General features: G+C 34.6%; 1 protein-coding gene across 2 annotated transcripts in view; it reads left to right on the top strand.

Moving 5' to 3' along the window:
* Positions 1-15,875, top strand: part of CFAP299 (cilia and flagella associated protein 299) — a 594,205-nt gene extending 578,330 nt beyond the window's left edge. For both annotated transcript variants that reach the window (XM_043572380.1, XM_043572381.1), the window contains exon 6: positions 15,652-15,875. In XM_043572380.1, coding sequence (XP_043428315.1) covers positions 15,652-15,747 — 96 coding nt within the window. In that variant the 3' untranslated portion in view covers positions 15,748-15,875. The remainder of the gene's footprint in view (positions 1-15,651) is intronic.
* The last annotated feature ends 2,983 nt before the right edge of the window (positions 15,876-18,858 follow it).

Genomic DNA, 18,858 nt, shown 5'->3' with positions numbered 1-18,858 from the left:
CAGTCTATAGGCAAAGGTGGACCTCATCCTCATGGGCCAAAACAGAAATCCAGCCAAAACAACCACATCCCAGACAGAATTCATGGAAGGACATCCCCCCTCCCCCCCCCACCCCCACAGTACCTTTTAAGGAAGTTTTCCAAAAGCTACTTCACAAAGGGTCACTTATGTTCCATGGCAAGAACTTAGTCACATGGCCATATCTATCTGCATAGAAGGCTGGGAAATGGAATCTTTATTCGGGTGGTCAAACACTTAGCTGAAATCAAAAGTTCTGGAAAAGGGAGAAAAGAGGTTTGGGTAGACAGCTAGCATTTCTGACACAGCACTATCTCCTTCAAGAGAACACTTCTCTTGTGGTGCCTGGCTGTCCCAATAGGAGGAGCATAAAACATTTGATCTTCGGGTTGTGAGTTCAGACCCCACATGGGATGTAGGGATTACTTAAATAAATAAAAGTAAAAAAAAAAAAAAAAAAGAACACTACTCCTTTTTTTCTTTTTCCCTTTGGTCTCAGGTTTCTCATTAGTAAAATGAAGGACTGAACTTGAAAATCATTGGGGCCATATTTAGTATGAATTTATGAATACCAACACATCTCTCTAGTGGTGCCCCTTTCCTTATCACAAATGAGTGTCAAAATTGAGGCAAAGTACAGGAAACTTAATAAATTACATCTGCAGAGACTTTGAGAGGGCTAAAGATATAAAATTATTAACAGCTTCATGAAGATGTGTGAAGTAAATTTTTGAATCAGTTTTGAATGATATCACACTTAAACTACTTTAAGCTTTAAGGCTCTGTTTTAACTAACAGCATATATATACTTCAAGAATGTATGTCATGAATTATAGTTTTTATAGTCTTTGTGGAATCATTATTGAATACAAATTGTTATTTGAACATGGTTTAAATAACTTAACTAAAACACTCATTTCCTAAATAATTAATCATGATACTTCAAAGATTTAGTCAGCCATACATGAAATACAACATTTTCCTCTTTGGGGGAGGAAGGTTTTGATTATAATTTGACTATAATTCAAAAGATTCATGATGAGTCTGAAGGAAAGGTATTTCCAAATCCTGGAGAAAGAACAAGGGTTTAGTTAATTAGTGATGAGAAGAAGGAATTACTAAAAGAATTAATTATAAAAAAATTATTGGTGGGACACCTGATAATATTTAGATACTTATATGTATTTAATTTTTATATTGATTTTATCTCTTTGAAGATAAAAATTAATAGATGACCTAATGGAAAAGAATGCTGGTTTCAGCATCAATAAGCAAAATTCTATGCCTTACTTTACTGTTACCTGACTGACTGACCTTGAGAAATTCACTTAACTTCTCAGGGTTTTCTAGTTCATAATGGAAGATGTGAGTGTTGTTGTTGCTGTTCCCTGATCTCTAGGGTCCCTCTACAGCCCCAGTTCTTGGAGATTCTGACTCCACTGGTCCCAGACATACATATTTTCACAGGCAGCCAGTGAGATTCTGCTACAGATGATCTATGAACCACAATTTGAGAAAAGCTTCTCCATAAAAAGACAATAATCTCAAGAGATCTAGCACTCTTGTTTTCAAACATAAGCGTTCTCAAATATATTTTGATTTTTATGGATTAGATATGAAATTATCATGTACCTCTCCTACGTGCACCCATACAGTATCTGTTGTAGACACGCCTACAGGAGAATCAAAAAATAAGTTGTCAAGTTTTTTAAATTACAAATGCACAATGATAAGATACATTTTTATACTCAACATTGTTATGAATAATTTTATTTGAAATTCTTGCTAAAATAAACACCATAACTTATAACTCCAAAATGTGCTCTAAAATATTGTAAGAACAATACAACTCAACTCTCCTTTTCCTTTCCTTCAGATGATCTCTTTGCAATATTTTATGCTTAAAATTTTTAAAGGTCAAGATAAATGAAAGGTGGAAATTGTGATAAACAGGATGTCTTTGCACAAGACAGATGTAGACTCATTAATTCTGAAAAGTGGTTCCCACGAAACATAGTTGTTTGTGAACGGTAACAGTGGAAAAAAGAAAATTGTGCAGATCTTAGAACAAGTAATATGAGTTCATTGGTTAAGAAATTCCAAATGCAATAAGAGTTTGGTTGCATTGAAAACAGGACCACTGGCTTTAACTTCCCTGCAGCTGTATAACATCTGGAACAAATAAAGTTAGTTTCTATTTTTGAGTGAAGAATGCTTGTCTGAGTGATTCACACCCACCAAAATGTTTCCAGTGTATTATCTTTAGAAGGATTGAGTGGAAGCACTTTGCACTCACTCCCTACATTATCTGGACAAATGAAAAAAAATAGGCATTTTTCTTTTCCTTTTAGGAAGCATCAACCATGGGAGAGTTTCCTTGAGTCTTAGAATAACCTAGGTGGTCTAAAACCTTCCTGATCTACTAATTGGAGAGACAGATTGTATAAAACAATTAAAAATAAGAAAAATCTTCCTTGGGGTGCCTGGGTGGCTCAGTCGGTTGAGCTTCCGACTTCAGCTCAGGTCATGATCTCACCGTCTGTGAGTTCGAGCACCGCGTCGGGCTCTGTGCTGACAGCTCAGAGCCCGGAGCCTGCTTTGGATTCTGTGTCTCCCTCTCTCTCTGACCCTCCCCCATTCATGCTCTGTCTCTCTCTGTCTCAAAAATAAATAAACATTTAAAAAAAAAAGAAAAGAAAAATCTTCCTTAATGTCACCAGCTTTTCTCCTCTCCCCTCTTCCATTCACTAAATGTGAGAGCCCATCACCTGGAAAAATGCCTGGTTAATAGACACTTAATAAGTATTCATGGAATAAATGGTTGAATGATTCCCTCCAAACACACAAAAATAATCCTACGCTAATTAAAAGTTGGGAAGGAGATTATGTCTCTGATACTTGAGATAGCAGTGATAGCCAGAATGGGAATAGCCACCTCATTCTATATTAATCCAAATAAGCTGGGAAAACACAACTGCAGGAGTTCATCAGCAGAAACAGCTCTTGCAACTGTAGTTTTAGGTTTTGTAAAGGTTATACAGAAATTTTAATTTTGGTATGTGTTTTCAAGTTTTCTTGTGCAAACCCAGGAATATATAATTTAAACTATCTCAAATTAAGACTGTTGAATTAGAACATGCTTTTAATTTATGAGTAAATTGACTCAAACATGTTTAATTACTTACTCAAAGTCACATAGTTCATTATTAGCAGAAACTAGTAATGGAGCTTAAATGTAAATATTATGAGACACCATAGGGGATCTAAAGATGAGCAAGAGTTCAACCCTTGCCCTTTATTAAGCTTATAATATATTTAGGGAAACAGACATATGAAAAATAATACGTGCTTTTAAAAAATATAAGCATAAGGCAGAAAGTGATATCTTGCAAAAAGAGAAATACTCTGGGAATTCCACGGAAGAAGAGATGATTATTGATCCGGGGTAGGAACCGGTAGAGAGGGCATGATAGAGGACAGGGTTGGGGATGGTTAGATGATAATAGAGGAGATAATCTTTTAATTGGACTTGAAGAATGATTAGGAGTTGAACTCATAGAGATGGTGAGGCAGGCAATACCAGGAGTGACCCCAGTTAGCAAAGATAAAGTTGATGGGGGTAAAACAGACAGAAGAAAACCTCACTGGTTCGATTTGGCTGATGTATTGGCTTGAAGAAGGATTGTCATGGGAATGAAGCATAGAAAGACTTGAATGCAGTGCTGATGAGAATCTCAGACTGGACTTGGTAGGAAATGAGGATACATCGAGGCTCTTATAGGAAAATAACAGGATGAAAGTTATGTTTTAAAGGGAGGAGAGGGTATACATTAGGACAGACTAAGGAGGACAAACTAAAGAAGGTGCCAGCATAACAGTAATCCAGGTGAAAGCCAAGAGGCCTAGAGTAGGGGTGCTGCTGTGGTTAGTAAGTTTCTGAGTTGAAGTTTTTAATATTGCAACTACCTGATCATTCAGGCAAAGAAAAAACTTAGAGAATGCATATGTTTGGAAAAAGTAGTTAAGAAGTCTCACTTCACCCCGACCTTCAAGAAAGAGAGAGAATATGAGCTAGTGCTGGACAAGTATAGAGAAAAATGTGAGCTTAATGAACATTGGTAAGTCTGTTGCCTTTTCAATTTTCCTTCCATCCTCCTTTTTTTTAATATATTTATTAATTTTGAGAGAAGAGAATGTGCAGGGGAGGGGCAGAGAAAAGAAGAGAGAGAGAATCCCAAGCAAGCTCTGTGCTGTCAGCACAGAGCCTGATGCAGGGCTTGACCTCACAAACCACGAGACCATGACCTGAGCCAAAATCAAGAGTCAGATGCTTATGCAACTGAGCCACCCAGGCATCCCTTCCATTCATCCTCCTTTTCCTAATCTGATGTTTACTGAGTAACTGCTGGGCACTGTGAGATTCAAAAATGAATCAGAAAGGTGGGTTTCTTGCCCTTAAAAAGCTTACAGGTTCATTGATGGGTAGGTGGGAAAATATAATATGCACAGAAATGGCAACCTAACAAATGAGCTGAGAGGGACAGAAAAAGTTCTAAGGAGTTGAGAGGAGGCACAATTTACTTTGGCTCTAAGGCGTTCAAGAATGAGTTAATGAAAGAGATAGCATTTGAAATGGCTCTTAAGGGATGGGTATGGTGAGGACGTGAGGACTGGAATAGAAGAGATATTCTGATAGGAGAGAGCCTCATATACATGGGTGGGGAAGGACCAGGCATGGGCTGCATGAGAAGGGAGAGGAGCCCCTTTGGGTTAAAGAGGAGTTGTGAGCATGCACCAGCTGTCAGAATCACCAAGGAAATTTTAGAATACATAACATCTGATCTCACCTCCAAAGATTCTAATTTAACTGGTCCAAGTGGAAGGCTTGGGCATCTCTACCTTTCAGAAGCTCCCCAGATGATTCTAATGTGCAACCAGGGTTGAGATCAAAGTGCAGGAAGGAGACTAATAGCAGAGAAAATCTGAAAGAAAATGGAACTCTAAGTAGAAGCCAAATCTAATAGGGTTTTTTTTTTTTGTGGGGGGGGAGTTGTTGTTTGTTTGTTTGTTTGTTTGTCATTTTACACGATTCAGTGAGAATCTGTACCATTTGAGTCATGACTTAAAATCAGAATTTCTGAGTATTAAAATGATTAAACAATTTTTAAAAGAGGGGATGTTATTCTTCTGCGGGCTAAATTCCCTTGGTGTGCAAAAGAAAATCAGTATGAAAAATATGAAATTTCATAGGACAGAGTCTCCTTTAATTATTTTTGTTTAATGTCTAATAAAGTACACTTGAGTGTAGTCACTTGATAAATGGCTGGTAAACAACCAAACAAACAAAAAACATGTTAAGATATCTTAGAAATGTGTGGCTTCTATTTGATGTAGGATATTGGCGAAACAAAAGACATTGTTATAGAATAAACCTTTCTGGATCCATCCTGAGTGTCACAGAACTTGAAAGGCACGTGCAATGCAGACTGTACATTGACTTAGCAGAATGTATTTATTTTCTCTTTATACATCAATATTCCTCACTGTACAACAGGACACCCCTAATCCAGACCTGTCCTTTTGAAAACTGTAATTGCTCAAACATAAAATGTGATAATAAATGCAAACTATTATCGTAAGTGCTCCTCATCAGTGTCCAACCCACGATGGCTTCATTAGGAGTGATTTCTGTCAATTCATTAAAGGATTTCCCCTTTCCCACTCCGCGCACTGACCAATCAGAGCCCTAGACTCCACCCCAAATGATTCAAACTGAACTGATCTGTGGGAAGGTTCAGGAATCCGTACTTTTAAATGTTTCCTCAGGTGATCCTACAGATTAGCTGGATTCCATATCCATTGTTCTTTTATTAGTAAATCAGTAATACTTTATGAGCTGTTGGTTTCACCTTACTGTATGTCCATAAAGTAATCAAACTTTGCTCCTCTAAAACAAGCTTTAATTCAACAGTCTTAATTTTAAGTAGCCTAAATTACACATTCCTGAGACTGCAGACTAGAAAGTATAGACCATATACCAAAGACTTCTGGATAACCTCCACGGTAATATGACTGACCACACTAGATGCTTCCGTGGATAAACTGCTGCCATCACTATCTCACCAAGAATCACTTTGTCAGGCAGGTTTGTTCAGAAACTCAAATGAATCAATATATGCTACAGAAACTCATAAAGCATAAACTGAAACATGGGGCAGGAACATTTCTGGTCACTTTACTGTTGTATCTCCAGTGCTAGCATATGGTAGATGCTCAGTAAACATCTGTGGAATGAATAAATTGAATATTAAATATTTGCTAAAGAAATGAATAGTAGGGCCAAAAATAATCCTGGAAACTTTTGAGGTTAACTTTAAAATATTTTAGGATCTTAGGCACTAGAAACATATGTAGAGCTAATCTGCTATTTTTAGCAATTACCAGAGTAATGGACTCTGGTGCTTTTCCCTCCTTGGTAGGTGAATTAAACCTGGGGGCTCTTCGCTGAACTTTGGAGTGGTGACATTGGGTGTCAGGGCAGTGGTGATATGTTATGTCCATGGGTGAACGAGAAAAAATATTTTTATTATTTTTATTATTTTTTAAAGTAAATGTATGGTCATCATGGTATGTTAATTCAGATAAAAAAAAGACATTCTACTTTTTCTATGAGCAAAATAATATCTATATGAACAAAGTTTAAGATTAAAAATAACTCCTACCAATAAAAACATATTTTTGTTTGGTCAATCTAGAGGAAGATTATAGTGGTATTTTATCACAGCTCTGCTCTGTTCTGTTCCTCCCAGCAACACCCACCCAAGTATTTGCTGCTGTTGGTAAGAAAGGTGTTAATTGCCTCCTTAATGCTCCCTCCCAGTTCACTGACTGCATTAAAATGAGAGGGAGCCTGTCACAGGATTGAAATTTTTCCTCTCAAAATGGAGGCCCATAACATTTCTACAGGCTGTCCGCAGATGATTCGAAATTAATCTCTTGAGGCTCCACCCTCCTAGTGAAGGTTCGCAATTTTACAATCTGTCTTTTTACAGAGTTCAGATATATTTCCTGTTGGACATTTAGGGAAAACAAACAAACAAACAACCCATACTGAATAGAATATGTTTAAGCAAAGGTATGGTTTCCTCAAAGTCTCCAACAGTGTTCCCTCAAACCCCACGCAAACTTGAATTAATAGAGCAAGGGACACTGAATTACCAACACCACTCTTCTGGCTCCTAGATTTTCCTCCGGGGCCTCTTGTAAATGTTCCTTTTTAACTGTGGCACAGGCACAGTTATTAAGTAAAGCTGAGGCCTTGCCAACTTTCTGGTTTTGCTGCCCAAATTACTGAATGTTTGGTTGATTATAGCCCTAAAACACCCACATACTAAGAAGCTTTTAAACATTTTCTCCCCTGGGCAATCACCTGGTATACCTGAACTGAAAGTCTACCACATATAAATTAAGTATTTACTCAACAAACTGCTGCTAAAATCAATGGCCTTGAGGAATACATTAAAAATTACATAACAGAGCTTAGCTTTTATGAATTAGAACTCCTAAAACTTAAATGCTATGCCCTCCTCTTGACCTGAAAAACTGATTTTAATTTTATATGCAGTATTACAGAACAACCCCCAGAGATAAGCACATTGTTGTTAAGTGTCCAATGTATGAACTCATATATGAAGTGTAGGACAAGAAAGGTGAGCTGGAGGAAAGAAAAAGGTTAAATATAAAATTTTGAATTATTGTTTGTATATCAGTGCTTAGTAATAAGAGTATAAATGATAACACTTCCAAGTTGAATATCTTCAGTGAAAAGAACATATCCCAATAAAATATACATGACAAAGAAAAAAATGCTGCTTTAAGCTTTGAACTAGAATGGCAGCCTAGTCAAACATTATACCAAAGGTATAATAAGACCAACAAGGAAGTGAGAAAGGAGAAATTTGAACAAGAGAGGTTTAGTCCCAATTCACGCTCACTTTTTTGCAAAATTTATTGTCACAAATTAGAATGAGAAGCCTTAGAAAGAGGGGAAGGTTAGGTTCCTGGCTGAATGAAATGAATAAATAAGAACAAAAGAATTGTTTCCTCCATGATTTCAAAGACCTGATAGTTAATGACAAAGAAACAGACACCAGAAAACCCATGAGTCAGGCATGGAGTCATTGCAGGTGCAAAACCACAGTTAAGGGATTATTTCTAATTCAAAGGGAGCATGATTTCTTCTGGGTCTCAACAGTTGAACCAGTCGTCAACTCCCATGGCTCCTTCTTAACCATTCTCCACCCCAGCAGATGCTTAGAGTTTCTGAGGCACTGAAATCCCAAAGCAGAGTAAGGGATGTCGAAGTTTATTGGAACATGGAACACAATAGCATGAACAGTGATCAAGGCCATTGGCAAGAGTGGAAAATCTTATGTTGACAGCTTCTCAATTGTTTTTGCTGGCTGGGATATCTCAGCGTAAAACACAATCAAACAAATGGTAGCCCCAACTTGGTACCCCAGAAAACTACCTCATGAGCACATGACACTGCTCCAGAGGATAGGTTCTTAATCTTTTGGGAAATACAACTTATTTCAAAAGTCTGACAAATTTCATGTATTTGGCTAAAACAAACAAACAAACAAACAAACAAACAAACACCTACGGTCATACACACCAAGTAGCATAATAATAGTTTAGGATATTGAAATCATAAATCTTTTAATGAATTCCACTTAAAAATTGAAGACCTGAGGACTCTCCAAAATACATGGAAGCAGTTGGAAGGGGCTGATAGAACAAGAGGAGGAGTAGGAAAGGGACAGGAATAACTACCAGGACTCAAGCAGGGAAAGGCCCTTTGAGAGGGGCCTAAATAGGGAAAATGAGTAAGACTTAAATAGGTCTTATCAGTTTTGTGATTAGGGCAAATTGCTCAATCTCTCTGAGCACTTTTCTACCTCTATTTTCTCATCTGTAAAATCCATAAAAACAACCGTTTCACAAAGGGTTGTTGTGAAGATTAAATAAGAAAATGTGTTTAATGTGCCAATGAATAAGGTGTTCAATGAACGAATATTGCTTCCTTGTGTATCAACTTAGAAACAGTGGACGTCCTAAAAGAATATCATTTTTCCCTGCAATAGTTCAAAGCTGGAAATAATCTGTATGCCCATGACTGGGCAATGGTTACATAAATTATGGTACATCAGCTCAGCGAAATAATATACCTGAGTCCTAAAAAAGAATAAAGCTGTATTTAGTGAGGTTGAGGTCCTAGTATGAGTAAATGTTCAAGATACATTAAGTGAAAAAACAAGCTGTAAACCAATGTAAATAATATTCTCTCCTATGAAGTAGTCATAATTTACATAGGAATTTCCCATTTATGGACATTTAGGTTGGTTTCTGTTTTTCTCTCCAAGTTAAATAACAACTGTCTATTACTAAGTTTCTGATTTAATCTTTAAGATGGATTCTTAACTTGGAAAATGTTTCATGAAAAGATAGATACATATATAGTAAAGCCTTATAGAGATACTGGCAAACTACTTTGCATGAGTCAATATCAGTTTACTAAACTATTGAAGGCTGACCGTTCACCATGCCCTATTTATTCTGCATACTTTTTAAGCTTGTTGATTTTATAGTTCACCTTTATTTGGAGTCATTTTCATTTTCTTTTTTATTGTTATTAGGGATGAACATTTTCATATGCATGTTAGCATATTATATTTCTTCTGTAATTGTTATTGTCCTCTACACACTTTTATATAGAGTTTTAGTAAGGTTTTTTTTTTAATCGAATTTTAAGTATTCTATGTATAAAAGGTAGGAAACCTTTGGCTATCATACTTTTTAGTGACATATTATATTTTAGTTATCTATTTTTTAACTTAATGGGTTTTTTTTACTTTAAACTTTATAAACTTTTTTTACTGTTTTTAATAAAGTTTTTTTACTTTTTTATAAAGTTTTTTACTTTTTTTATAAAGTTTTTTATAAACTTTACTTTAAACTTTTTTTTTTTACTTCAAACTTCATAGTTCAAAACATTAATTTCCCTCTCTGATTTCTTCTGCGTTTCTATATTTAAAAAGATTTCTACATTAAGACTGAAACAGGGGCGCCTGGGTGGCGCAGTCGGTTGAGCGTCCGACTTCAGCCAGGTCACGATCTCGCGGTCCGTGAGTTGGAGCCCCGCGCCAGGCTCTGGGCTGATGGCTCAGAGCCTGGAGCCTGTTTCCCATTCTGTGTCTCCCTCTCTCTCTGCCCCTCCCCCGTTCATGCTCTGTCTCTCTCTGTCCCAAAAATAAATAAACGTTGAAAAAAAAAATTAAAAAAAAAAAAGACTGAAACAAATATTGACCTATATTTCCTTCTAGATTAGTTTATGGTTTCCTTGATATGTTGTTTAAATCTGTAATTTTTCTAGGATTTTATGGAGTAATATTGGAATCTTTTTACTTTGTTCCATCAAGTATTATTTCTCAGTAATTTCTACCTGTTGATCTTATCCCAATAACTTGTTTTACTTCTATTTTATATTTGGCTAGGAGTCCCATCTCTCTTGGGAACTAGTAATGACCTTCAGGTAGAAGTCTTTTAGCAGCTCCTAACAGTGCTGTGAATTTGAAATCAGAGTTTTTCCTAAGTACTGAATTTTCTCAACCAATGGCATCATTTATTGTTGTTGTATATGTAAAATTGTTTTTAGAACTCTTATTATGTGTTGTTAAGGAATAATTTTTAACAGAGAGTAGAATCGTGATTCTCATATAGACATAAAATAAACATGTGTCAAAGATTTTTAACTCATTAATTAATGGAGACCAGTAAAATGTTAAGATTGGTGTGAAGAAGAATTCAAAGGGCAGTGATGTAAAAAAGGGAATAAGAAATTCTGAAATGAATTTACAAATAGACACAAAACTGGCCTGTCAACATCAATGCAAAAATCAGGTGCATTCTAAGGAACACTACTTTGCATTTATATGGACATGAATTATTTGCATTATTATCAGATTTCTACAACTTACAGGTTTGTAATACCAGTTAAAGATGAGAAAACCTACATGAGTGAGTAGTCATGATAGCTGCTATTTGTTTTTTTCCCATTTCGGAGTCTCTCTCAATTTTTTTCTGACAGTCTCCTTTCCTCTTTTGAGCATAATAAATTCAAAGAATGATTATTCTTAGAAAATAAGACTGGTGCCATTAGATTTGCCTGGTTGTTTACATAAATGCAGTGAAAGTGTTATTTTACCATATAGGACACCTTAAGTTTCCTTTGTAAACTCTAAAACCATACAACTTTGAACAAATACTAAATTAAATTGTGTCTGGAAATTTTCATAAGGAATCTCAAATTGGGTTTTTAAAACCCTCTATTATTTGTTGACCTGAGGCAAGGAAACCAAGCCCAAGAAATGCTCTCCACCGTATTTCACCTGAAATACCTATAAATTTGGGTAAATTCCTATTTTCTCAAGGTCCCCCAAATATACTAAGGTTACATCTATTTAATATATAATATTCTTAGGCTTTCTAAGCCAAGAAGTAGGCCAGGGCTTTGTAGGCATTGCTTCCATAAGTAAAGTCAAACTTAATCCCTGAAGAATGGCTGTTCCTACCTGATTAAGTGAGCATTATTTTCAAATGCGACATTGCAAGCAAAACCTTGGTTTTTCCATTTGTACAATTACACCCTGATTAAAAAACAAAATTAACAGCTTCTAATGGAACCTATGCAAATAACTAAATGGTCATGGAAAGTAAGTATAAAGTAGGTGTAAAGTTTCGTTTAATTTTCTCTATACTTAGAATCCAATGATGGGAAAGCAAAAATTAGAAAAAAAAATTGTCAGAGGATATTTGGACATTTATTAAGATAGGATCATATAATACAGAGTTATATATTTAATTAAATAAACATTTAAAATAATAAAACATTTTAAATAAAATTTAAAATGATTGTAAAGACCTTATTTTTTATAAGTGAGGAATTTTTGTTCTTTGCTCTTTTCTTTCTTTTTCTTAATCAAGAATGTAATAAATTCAATATAAAGCACAGGAAAATATTCTTATAAGATGCAGAATATTTGCTATCTAGAGATTACACAGAAGGTCAAAAAGAAAAAAAAATCTTTTGTATAGTAGGCAAAGGAATGAACCAGTAAATAAAGAAAGCAAGCCCACCAAGATAAGGCAAGCATTATTAAAATTTTAGTACATTTCATCACTTCTTTACAAACTCAAGGACTATAAACCAAGGCAAGTAAATTTTATCTCCAAATTTTCCCTTTATTTTGATTTTTCTATCAAAGCAATTCTCAGTGTATCCAGTAGTTCAAAATAATTTTTATATTAATATTAAGATGTTATTTCTGTTAACATTTTAATTCACATTCATCGTTGCTCTCATCAAGTGAATCAGTATTTTAAGATTTCTCAATTTCAACTTCCAATATGTTGGTTATAACCCACATAAAAGTTCTTTCGAGTCCTCAGTAAGTCTCAAGATTGTATAGGGGTTCTGAAAAGGAGCAAAAAGAAAAAAAAATAAGGCCTGAAAAACACTACTGTATATATTTATACAGTGTATAAGTATATATAAAACCACTACTATAAAACCTCCTCTATAAGACAAAACTACTTTCTCTTTGGAATACAAAAGCCCATAGACAGTGGTATTAGTCTGTCCCTATTACTTAGTGTAACTCAATCATTCATATTAATTGAAATTTTAACCAAAGTAACTTCTATTTCTTCTGTTGTTATTCCTATCAGCTTTATTTGTTGGGTTTTTTTTTAAGGAAATAATAAAATTATGTATTTCTCAATGGCAATATTGCGTGTATAGAACATCTTTTTTAAATTTAAATTCTAGTTACTTAATATATAGTGTAAAGTAACTTCTATTTCATAGAGAAAACTAGAGGTAGAAAATTAACAATGGTCTCTCTTCCAAAAGCATTTTAACAGAAAGCCAAGTTTATGTTGCAACTTTTTTCAGCCACATACATACCTTTTTAAAGAGACAAAATGGGAATGTTTCATGAGATATAAGCAAAAGTATATAAATTTAAAATGATGCCTAATAATTAGGCATTAAATGATCAGTATTCTATCTTAGAAATTATCTAGATATCAAATTAATATTCATTCATTATATAATTCAACTTAATACCAGGCCAAGGTTTTATGTTACCTATAAAGATCTTGGGAATTAATTTCTAGCTGACATACTAAAAATAAAACCTAATTACCATTGAAACAAAGTTATCAGAATAATGATTTGATTTTGTTGAATACAAATTTACATTTTTCATTATCTTAAATATTGTGTAGGAATAATGTTAGCTTATTTGATCAGTATACCTGAATAAATTTAAGAAAAGCAAACCCAAGCAGAATAGAATGTAAGCTTATATTACACCCAACACTGATAAATCAGACTACAAGATTTTTTTTATACCAAAATCATTAGACTCGTCTAATTTGCCAAAAATTTACCTTAACTGCATGAACTTAAATGTCTGAAATATTTCTGAGTTTCTATAAGAATAACCTTTTACATATAGCATATATCAAGTATCAAAACTGATTTCCTCATTTTCCTGGAATTTTAACATTAGCCACAGGCCAAAAGTAAACAAAAAAATTATCAGTCCATATATCAAAAAGTTGTTTCCTTTCCTGATAAGCACCAGATTCTTAATTTGAGCTCAAAATACACAAGTAGACAAATAAAATAAAATACTAATAAATCAGATTCTCTGTTGTCTTACATCCAAGAAAGAATAAATCTCTATAATCTATTAGTCCATTTACAGAGATCACAAAATTTTGGCCACAAATCCCAATTCTGAATCACTACTGTCACCAGTAGGGAATAATTTATTGATTGTAAAAGTTCCAAAAACAAAAACAAAACACAAAAGTAGTAAAATGGAAAATATGTAAAGAAACAGAGGATCAGCAAAATGGAAGTTCTGTTACAACAGAGAATTTACCTCTTGGAGCCAAGAAATGCCCTGACTTATGTCTTGCATGAGGTACAGCACTCCTCCAACAATACAGGTTCCTCAGCCATCAGGTGAATCCACTGGGCATTGTAGTTTCCGAAATAATTTTTCTTAAAAGGATATAACTCTCATATAAAAATGACATGACTCTCATACAGATATGAAATGAATGTGCCAACTATTTTATTTAATTTACTAATTACAGAGGGAACCAGTAGGAAGTTGCAAGCAATTCAGAGGAGAATTCTAAGAGCAAAACATATATAGGGAATAAGAAAAACTGAAGTTAATTTACAAATAGATGCAAAATAGGACTCAATGCAGGGGACTACTTAATTGAATTCTACTGGGTACAATTAATTTGCATCTTTTTAGACAAGAATATTTTGCATTATATCAAGTTTTCCACATCTTAAAGAGTTGTAAAATAACACAAAAAATAATGAAAGGCAGAAAAAACTTGGTTGGGTGAGTCACTCAGGACACCCACTATTTTTATTTGCCCATTTCAGTCTTTACAGTTTTGCTGACTCTACTTAATAAGAGATGGGTCCAATATATTTTTTCTCTAGCATAAGAAATTAGTACCACAAGAATAAGGCAGGACCAAAACTTTCCTCCAGTCCCACATCTAAATGTCTTATCATCTCTTCCTATAAGAAGAAAGAGCAAGTAACTTCATTCTTTTGTGCATTGAATAGTATTTTCTAATTGTAGATATTACCAACTCTTTCAGAATCTCTCTTCTCTCTTATCAATACCACATTAGTGAATACTTGTTCCCACAGGAGCCCTGTAGAAGCCTGACTATCAGACTATCTTGAATACGGTAAAAGGAGCAAATCTTTTTTCACAGATTATAATTTGAAGGTGGGGAAAAGCAGTTCAGATAGTTTTTTAAAACAGAGCAGAAGCTTTTCATTAAACCCACTATGGTGAGGTACTTCCACTAGTCTGAATCAATTCCAAACTTGAGTTTATTTCTTATTGGATAATCTTTGAAATTAGGATAGGATTCTTTTAGTTTTATTAACTTGTGATTACATGCGTTTACAAAGTCCTTCACTGGAGGGGCGCCTGGGTGGCTCAGTCGGTTGAGCGTCCGACTTCAGCCAGGTCACGATCTCGCGGTCCGGGAGTTCGAGCCCCGCGTCGGGCTCTGGGCTGATGGCTCAGAGCCTGGAGCCTGTTTCCGATTCTGTGTCTCCCTCTCTCTCTCCCCCTCCCCCGTTCATGCTCTGTCTCTCTCTGTCCCAAAAATAAATAAACGTTGAAAAAAAAAATTAAAAAAAAAACAAAGTCCTTCACTGGAAATTCTACAGAGTTAGTGACCCTTGGGGTTTAGTAGAGTCTAGACAAGCATGAGCCTTGGAGACTGTTTTGACCCTAGATATTTTCAGCAATGTCACAGCCCAGAGACTCAAAGCTTCTGATTGGAATTATCACTACTCTCAAGAAAAAGAATCTGAGAGGAAACACGAAAATGTCTCCATGGCCATAGCACTTTTGTTCTGTTTACTATAACATTGAAGCAAGAAGAAAATTCATTTACTGCCCATCATCTGTATGGACTGGACTGATTGACAATATGATTTATATATTTTAGGTTCCCCCAGGTGACAACTCTACTAGAATCCCTATCCAGACAGACCTCTACATTCAAGCTGTCATTTTTGACCACATTTCCAGAAGAAAGACTTAACTACCAACATTGCTAAATTTAAATGAATGCTGTAACCAGAAGCAAATTAGAATAATAAATGAGCTCTGTAGCTGGAAGGCAAATTAGAATAATAAAAGTTGGTAAAGAAATTAGAAAGAAAACCATAATCTTGACTATCTTTGTGTGGTATAGATATTAATCCCATTTGAGGGTTTTTTTTAATTTTTTACCCTAAATACTGAAGCTGACTGCAACAGTTCATGGGAGAGAATCTTCTTGCTACTTTAAAGATATAGTAATTAGTGACTATATTGTAACTCAGATCTTCCAAAACAAAAATGTTCCAGGTCCTACTGTAGCCAAATATAGTGGACCAAAACCCATACCATGTGGCAGTGCTGTCTACTAAATTTGTTGAATATCGATAAGAGGTCTGAAATTGAAGAACAAGAGTAAAAAAATATAAATACAAAGTTTTCAATAGACCTAAATGAGTAAATAAATTCTGAAATGTCCCATGACATGATGTATAAAATGAATGAAGTGTTTGATATGTTTATGTGCCTGGACAATATGAACCCCATGACAATGAAATCTAAGAGAAACTGAAAAATTTTAGAGAAGTGAGGACTTCATTAGAGAAAAGCATGCTTTCCTAATGTGCCCTTGCAGGTGGCTTTTGTGCAGAAAAGATATTATTCGGAGGTCACTTGTGGTTTAACAATTAATATTAGTTTCTTCCTCTTCTTTCTATTCTCTTCCCATTCTAAACAACCTAGTACTAAGGCAATCAGCTGGGCCAAGCAAGGTAGAAATCTGCTCACTATGTGGGAATGGGAAAGCCCAGAGCAGAGTGTCAGAGTTCCAATGGGGTGAGCAAGGTGTATTCAGCAGGAAACTGATGGCCCGACATGAGATGGTAGATCCACTCAGAATGAGTAGAGTGGTGTTAAATTAGAATGGGATATTTTGGTGTGATCTTATCATTTTCAATATATACAACAGATACAGAATGTATGTTAATGTATGTACATATACATCTTCCCTCACTCAGTTCAAAGAGAGGGCCTCAAAGCAACAACACCCTATATGGATGAGCACATATAGCACCCAGATCTTAGTTTGTCACCACCATTTTCTACCAAAAGGAAATAGCAATCCTTGGGAAAATGTCCTGGGCTGAGACAGGGAAAATACAAAGGCTAGAATATTTTTTTTGTACCAGAAATCAAAGAAGTTCTTGAAAAATGAAGAGGATTTGTCAAAAGAATAATGAATCCACCTTGGAAACGTTCCCATTGGCCAAACCTGAGAAAGGTTGGGCAGCAAAATAATGAAAACAACAGAAAGCAGGAAATTATGAGCCCATAAGGATCCACAGAAAGGAATAAAAGCAAAGTTTGATGAAGAACAGGATATTTACATAGTATCTCCCACAAAACATGTATTAGTTATAGAGGGAATGATGGAAAAACCTGAAAGACACCACTTTCAAAAAGTGCTCAAAGAGAATGTGTTTAGTAATGAGGCAAACTGAATTTGTTCCCCACCAAGTAATATGAACACAGGAACTCCTCATCACTTTTGTAATAATCCTGCCAAATTTACATAACCTGAATATAACCAAGAGAAAATTCAGGAAAAAAAAAATCTGTGGACATTATGCAAAATAACTGGCCTGAGATCTTCAAGGAGTCAAGTTCTTGAAAACAGAAGACTGAGAAACTGTCTCAGATTGAAGGAAACTAGAGACACGTGATCATCAAATGCAACCCATGATTCTGAATTATATTTTTATCCTATAAAGGGGATTTGGGGACAATTGGTGAAATTCGAATTTTTTTGAAGATGAGTAATGTAAAATGTAGTAATGTAAAATGTCTATGTCCTACTTTTGATGATTATGTTGTGGTTATATGAGAAAATATCCTTGATTTTGGGAAATTACACTAAAGCATTTGGGAGTCAACAGGCATCATGTCAGCAAATTATTTATAAATATTTCGGGGGGAAAAGTCTTTGTGCTATACTATTTCTGTAATTCTGAGATTATTTTGAAATAAAGTAAGTATTTGATTTATTACATTTATAAATTCAAAACTCTAGTTACTTATATTCTAAGTATTTGCATAAATTTTATTGTTCTATCTATAGACAGTGAAATTTTTTACTGTCATTTTATGAGTTCTTTTATAGTTTAATTAAATTTCTTTAAATATTTTAAATTTTATTTGTGATCTCCATTACATTCAATTTTCTAATTATTTCAAAATTTAACTAGCAAATAAGCCTTCATATACATATACATAACTCTTGTAAGTTTAATAATTTAAATGTATAAATATAAAGACTCATGTTCTCTTAAAAGTTTCAGTATGGTTTGTAAATTTATAAAACTTAATTGAAATCATGTCTAAATTAATTATTCAAATATCACAATTTAAATTGGAGAGTATATGCCAGTGTTTCATAAATGTTTTAACTATTTTAAATATTTTTAAGTATGGGTATTTATAAAATATTTAAAATACTTAATATATTTACAGACTATTCCTATCATTAATCCCAAGGTCTAAGACTCTAAAAAATCAATTATTTCATCACAAATAATTTTTTACATTAGCTTCTGAACTGAATTTACTTCTAGTAAGTACTGCATGGAGATTTGAGTTGGATTATGGGATGTGTTCATTTGCTAGGGCTGCCTTAACAAAATACCAGAGATTGGGTGGTTGAAACAACATAAATTTATTTTCTTAAATTTCCAGAGACTGGAACCAAGATTAAGGTGTCAGCAGGTTTGATTTATGCTGAGGCCTCTCTCTTTACTTGCAGATGGCATCTTTCTTGCTATTTCTTCTCATGGTCTCATCTGTGTAGGTATCTCTGGTGTCTGTTCACATAGCAAAATTTCATCTTATGAGAACACCAGATTGGATTAGAGTCCACCCTAATGACCCCATCTTAATTTATCTCTTTCAAAGGCTGTCTCAAAATACAGTCACATTCTGAGGGACTGGGGGATAAGACCTCAACCATGAATTCTGTAGAGATACGATACACCCCTTACCTTGGGATGTAGACCAAAAATATCCAGGATATTTTTCTCATGATTAGACCCTTTCAGCCAATGCTAAGCCACGTCTAGAT

Source organism: Prionailurus bengalensis, chromosome B1, assembly GCF_016509475.1.
Source record: "Prionailurus bengalensis isolate Pbe53 chromosome B1, Fcat_Pben_1.1_paternal_pri, whole genome shotgun sequence".
NCBI classification, from domain to species: domain Eukaryota; kingdom Metazoa; phylum Chordata; class Mammalia; order Carnivora; family Felidae; genus Prionailurus; species Prionailurus bengalensis.
This window is presented reverse-complemented; position numbering and strand designations above follow the sequence as displayed.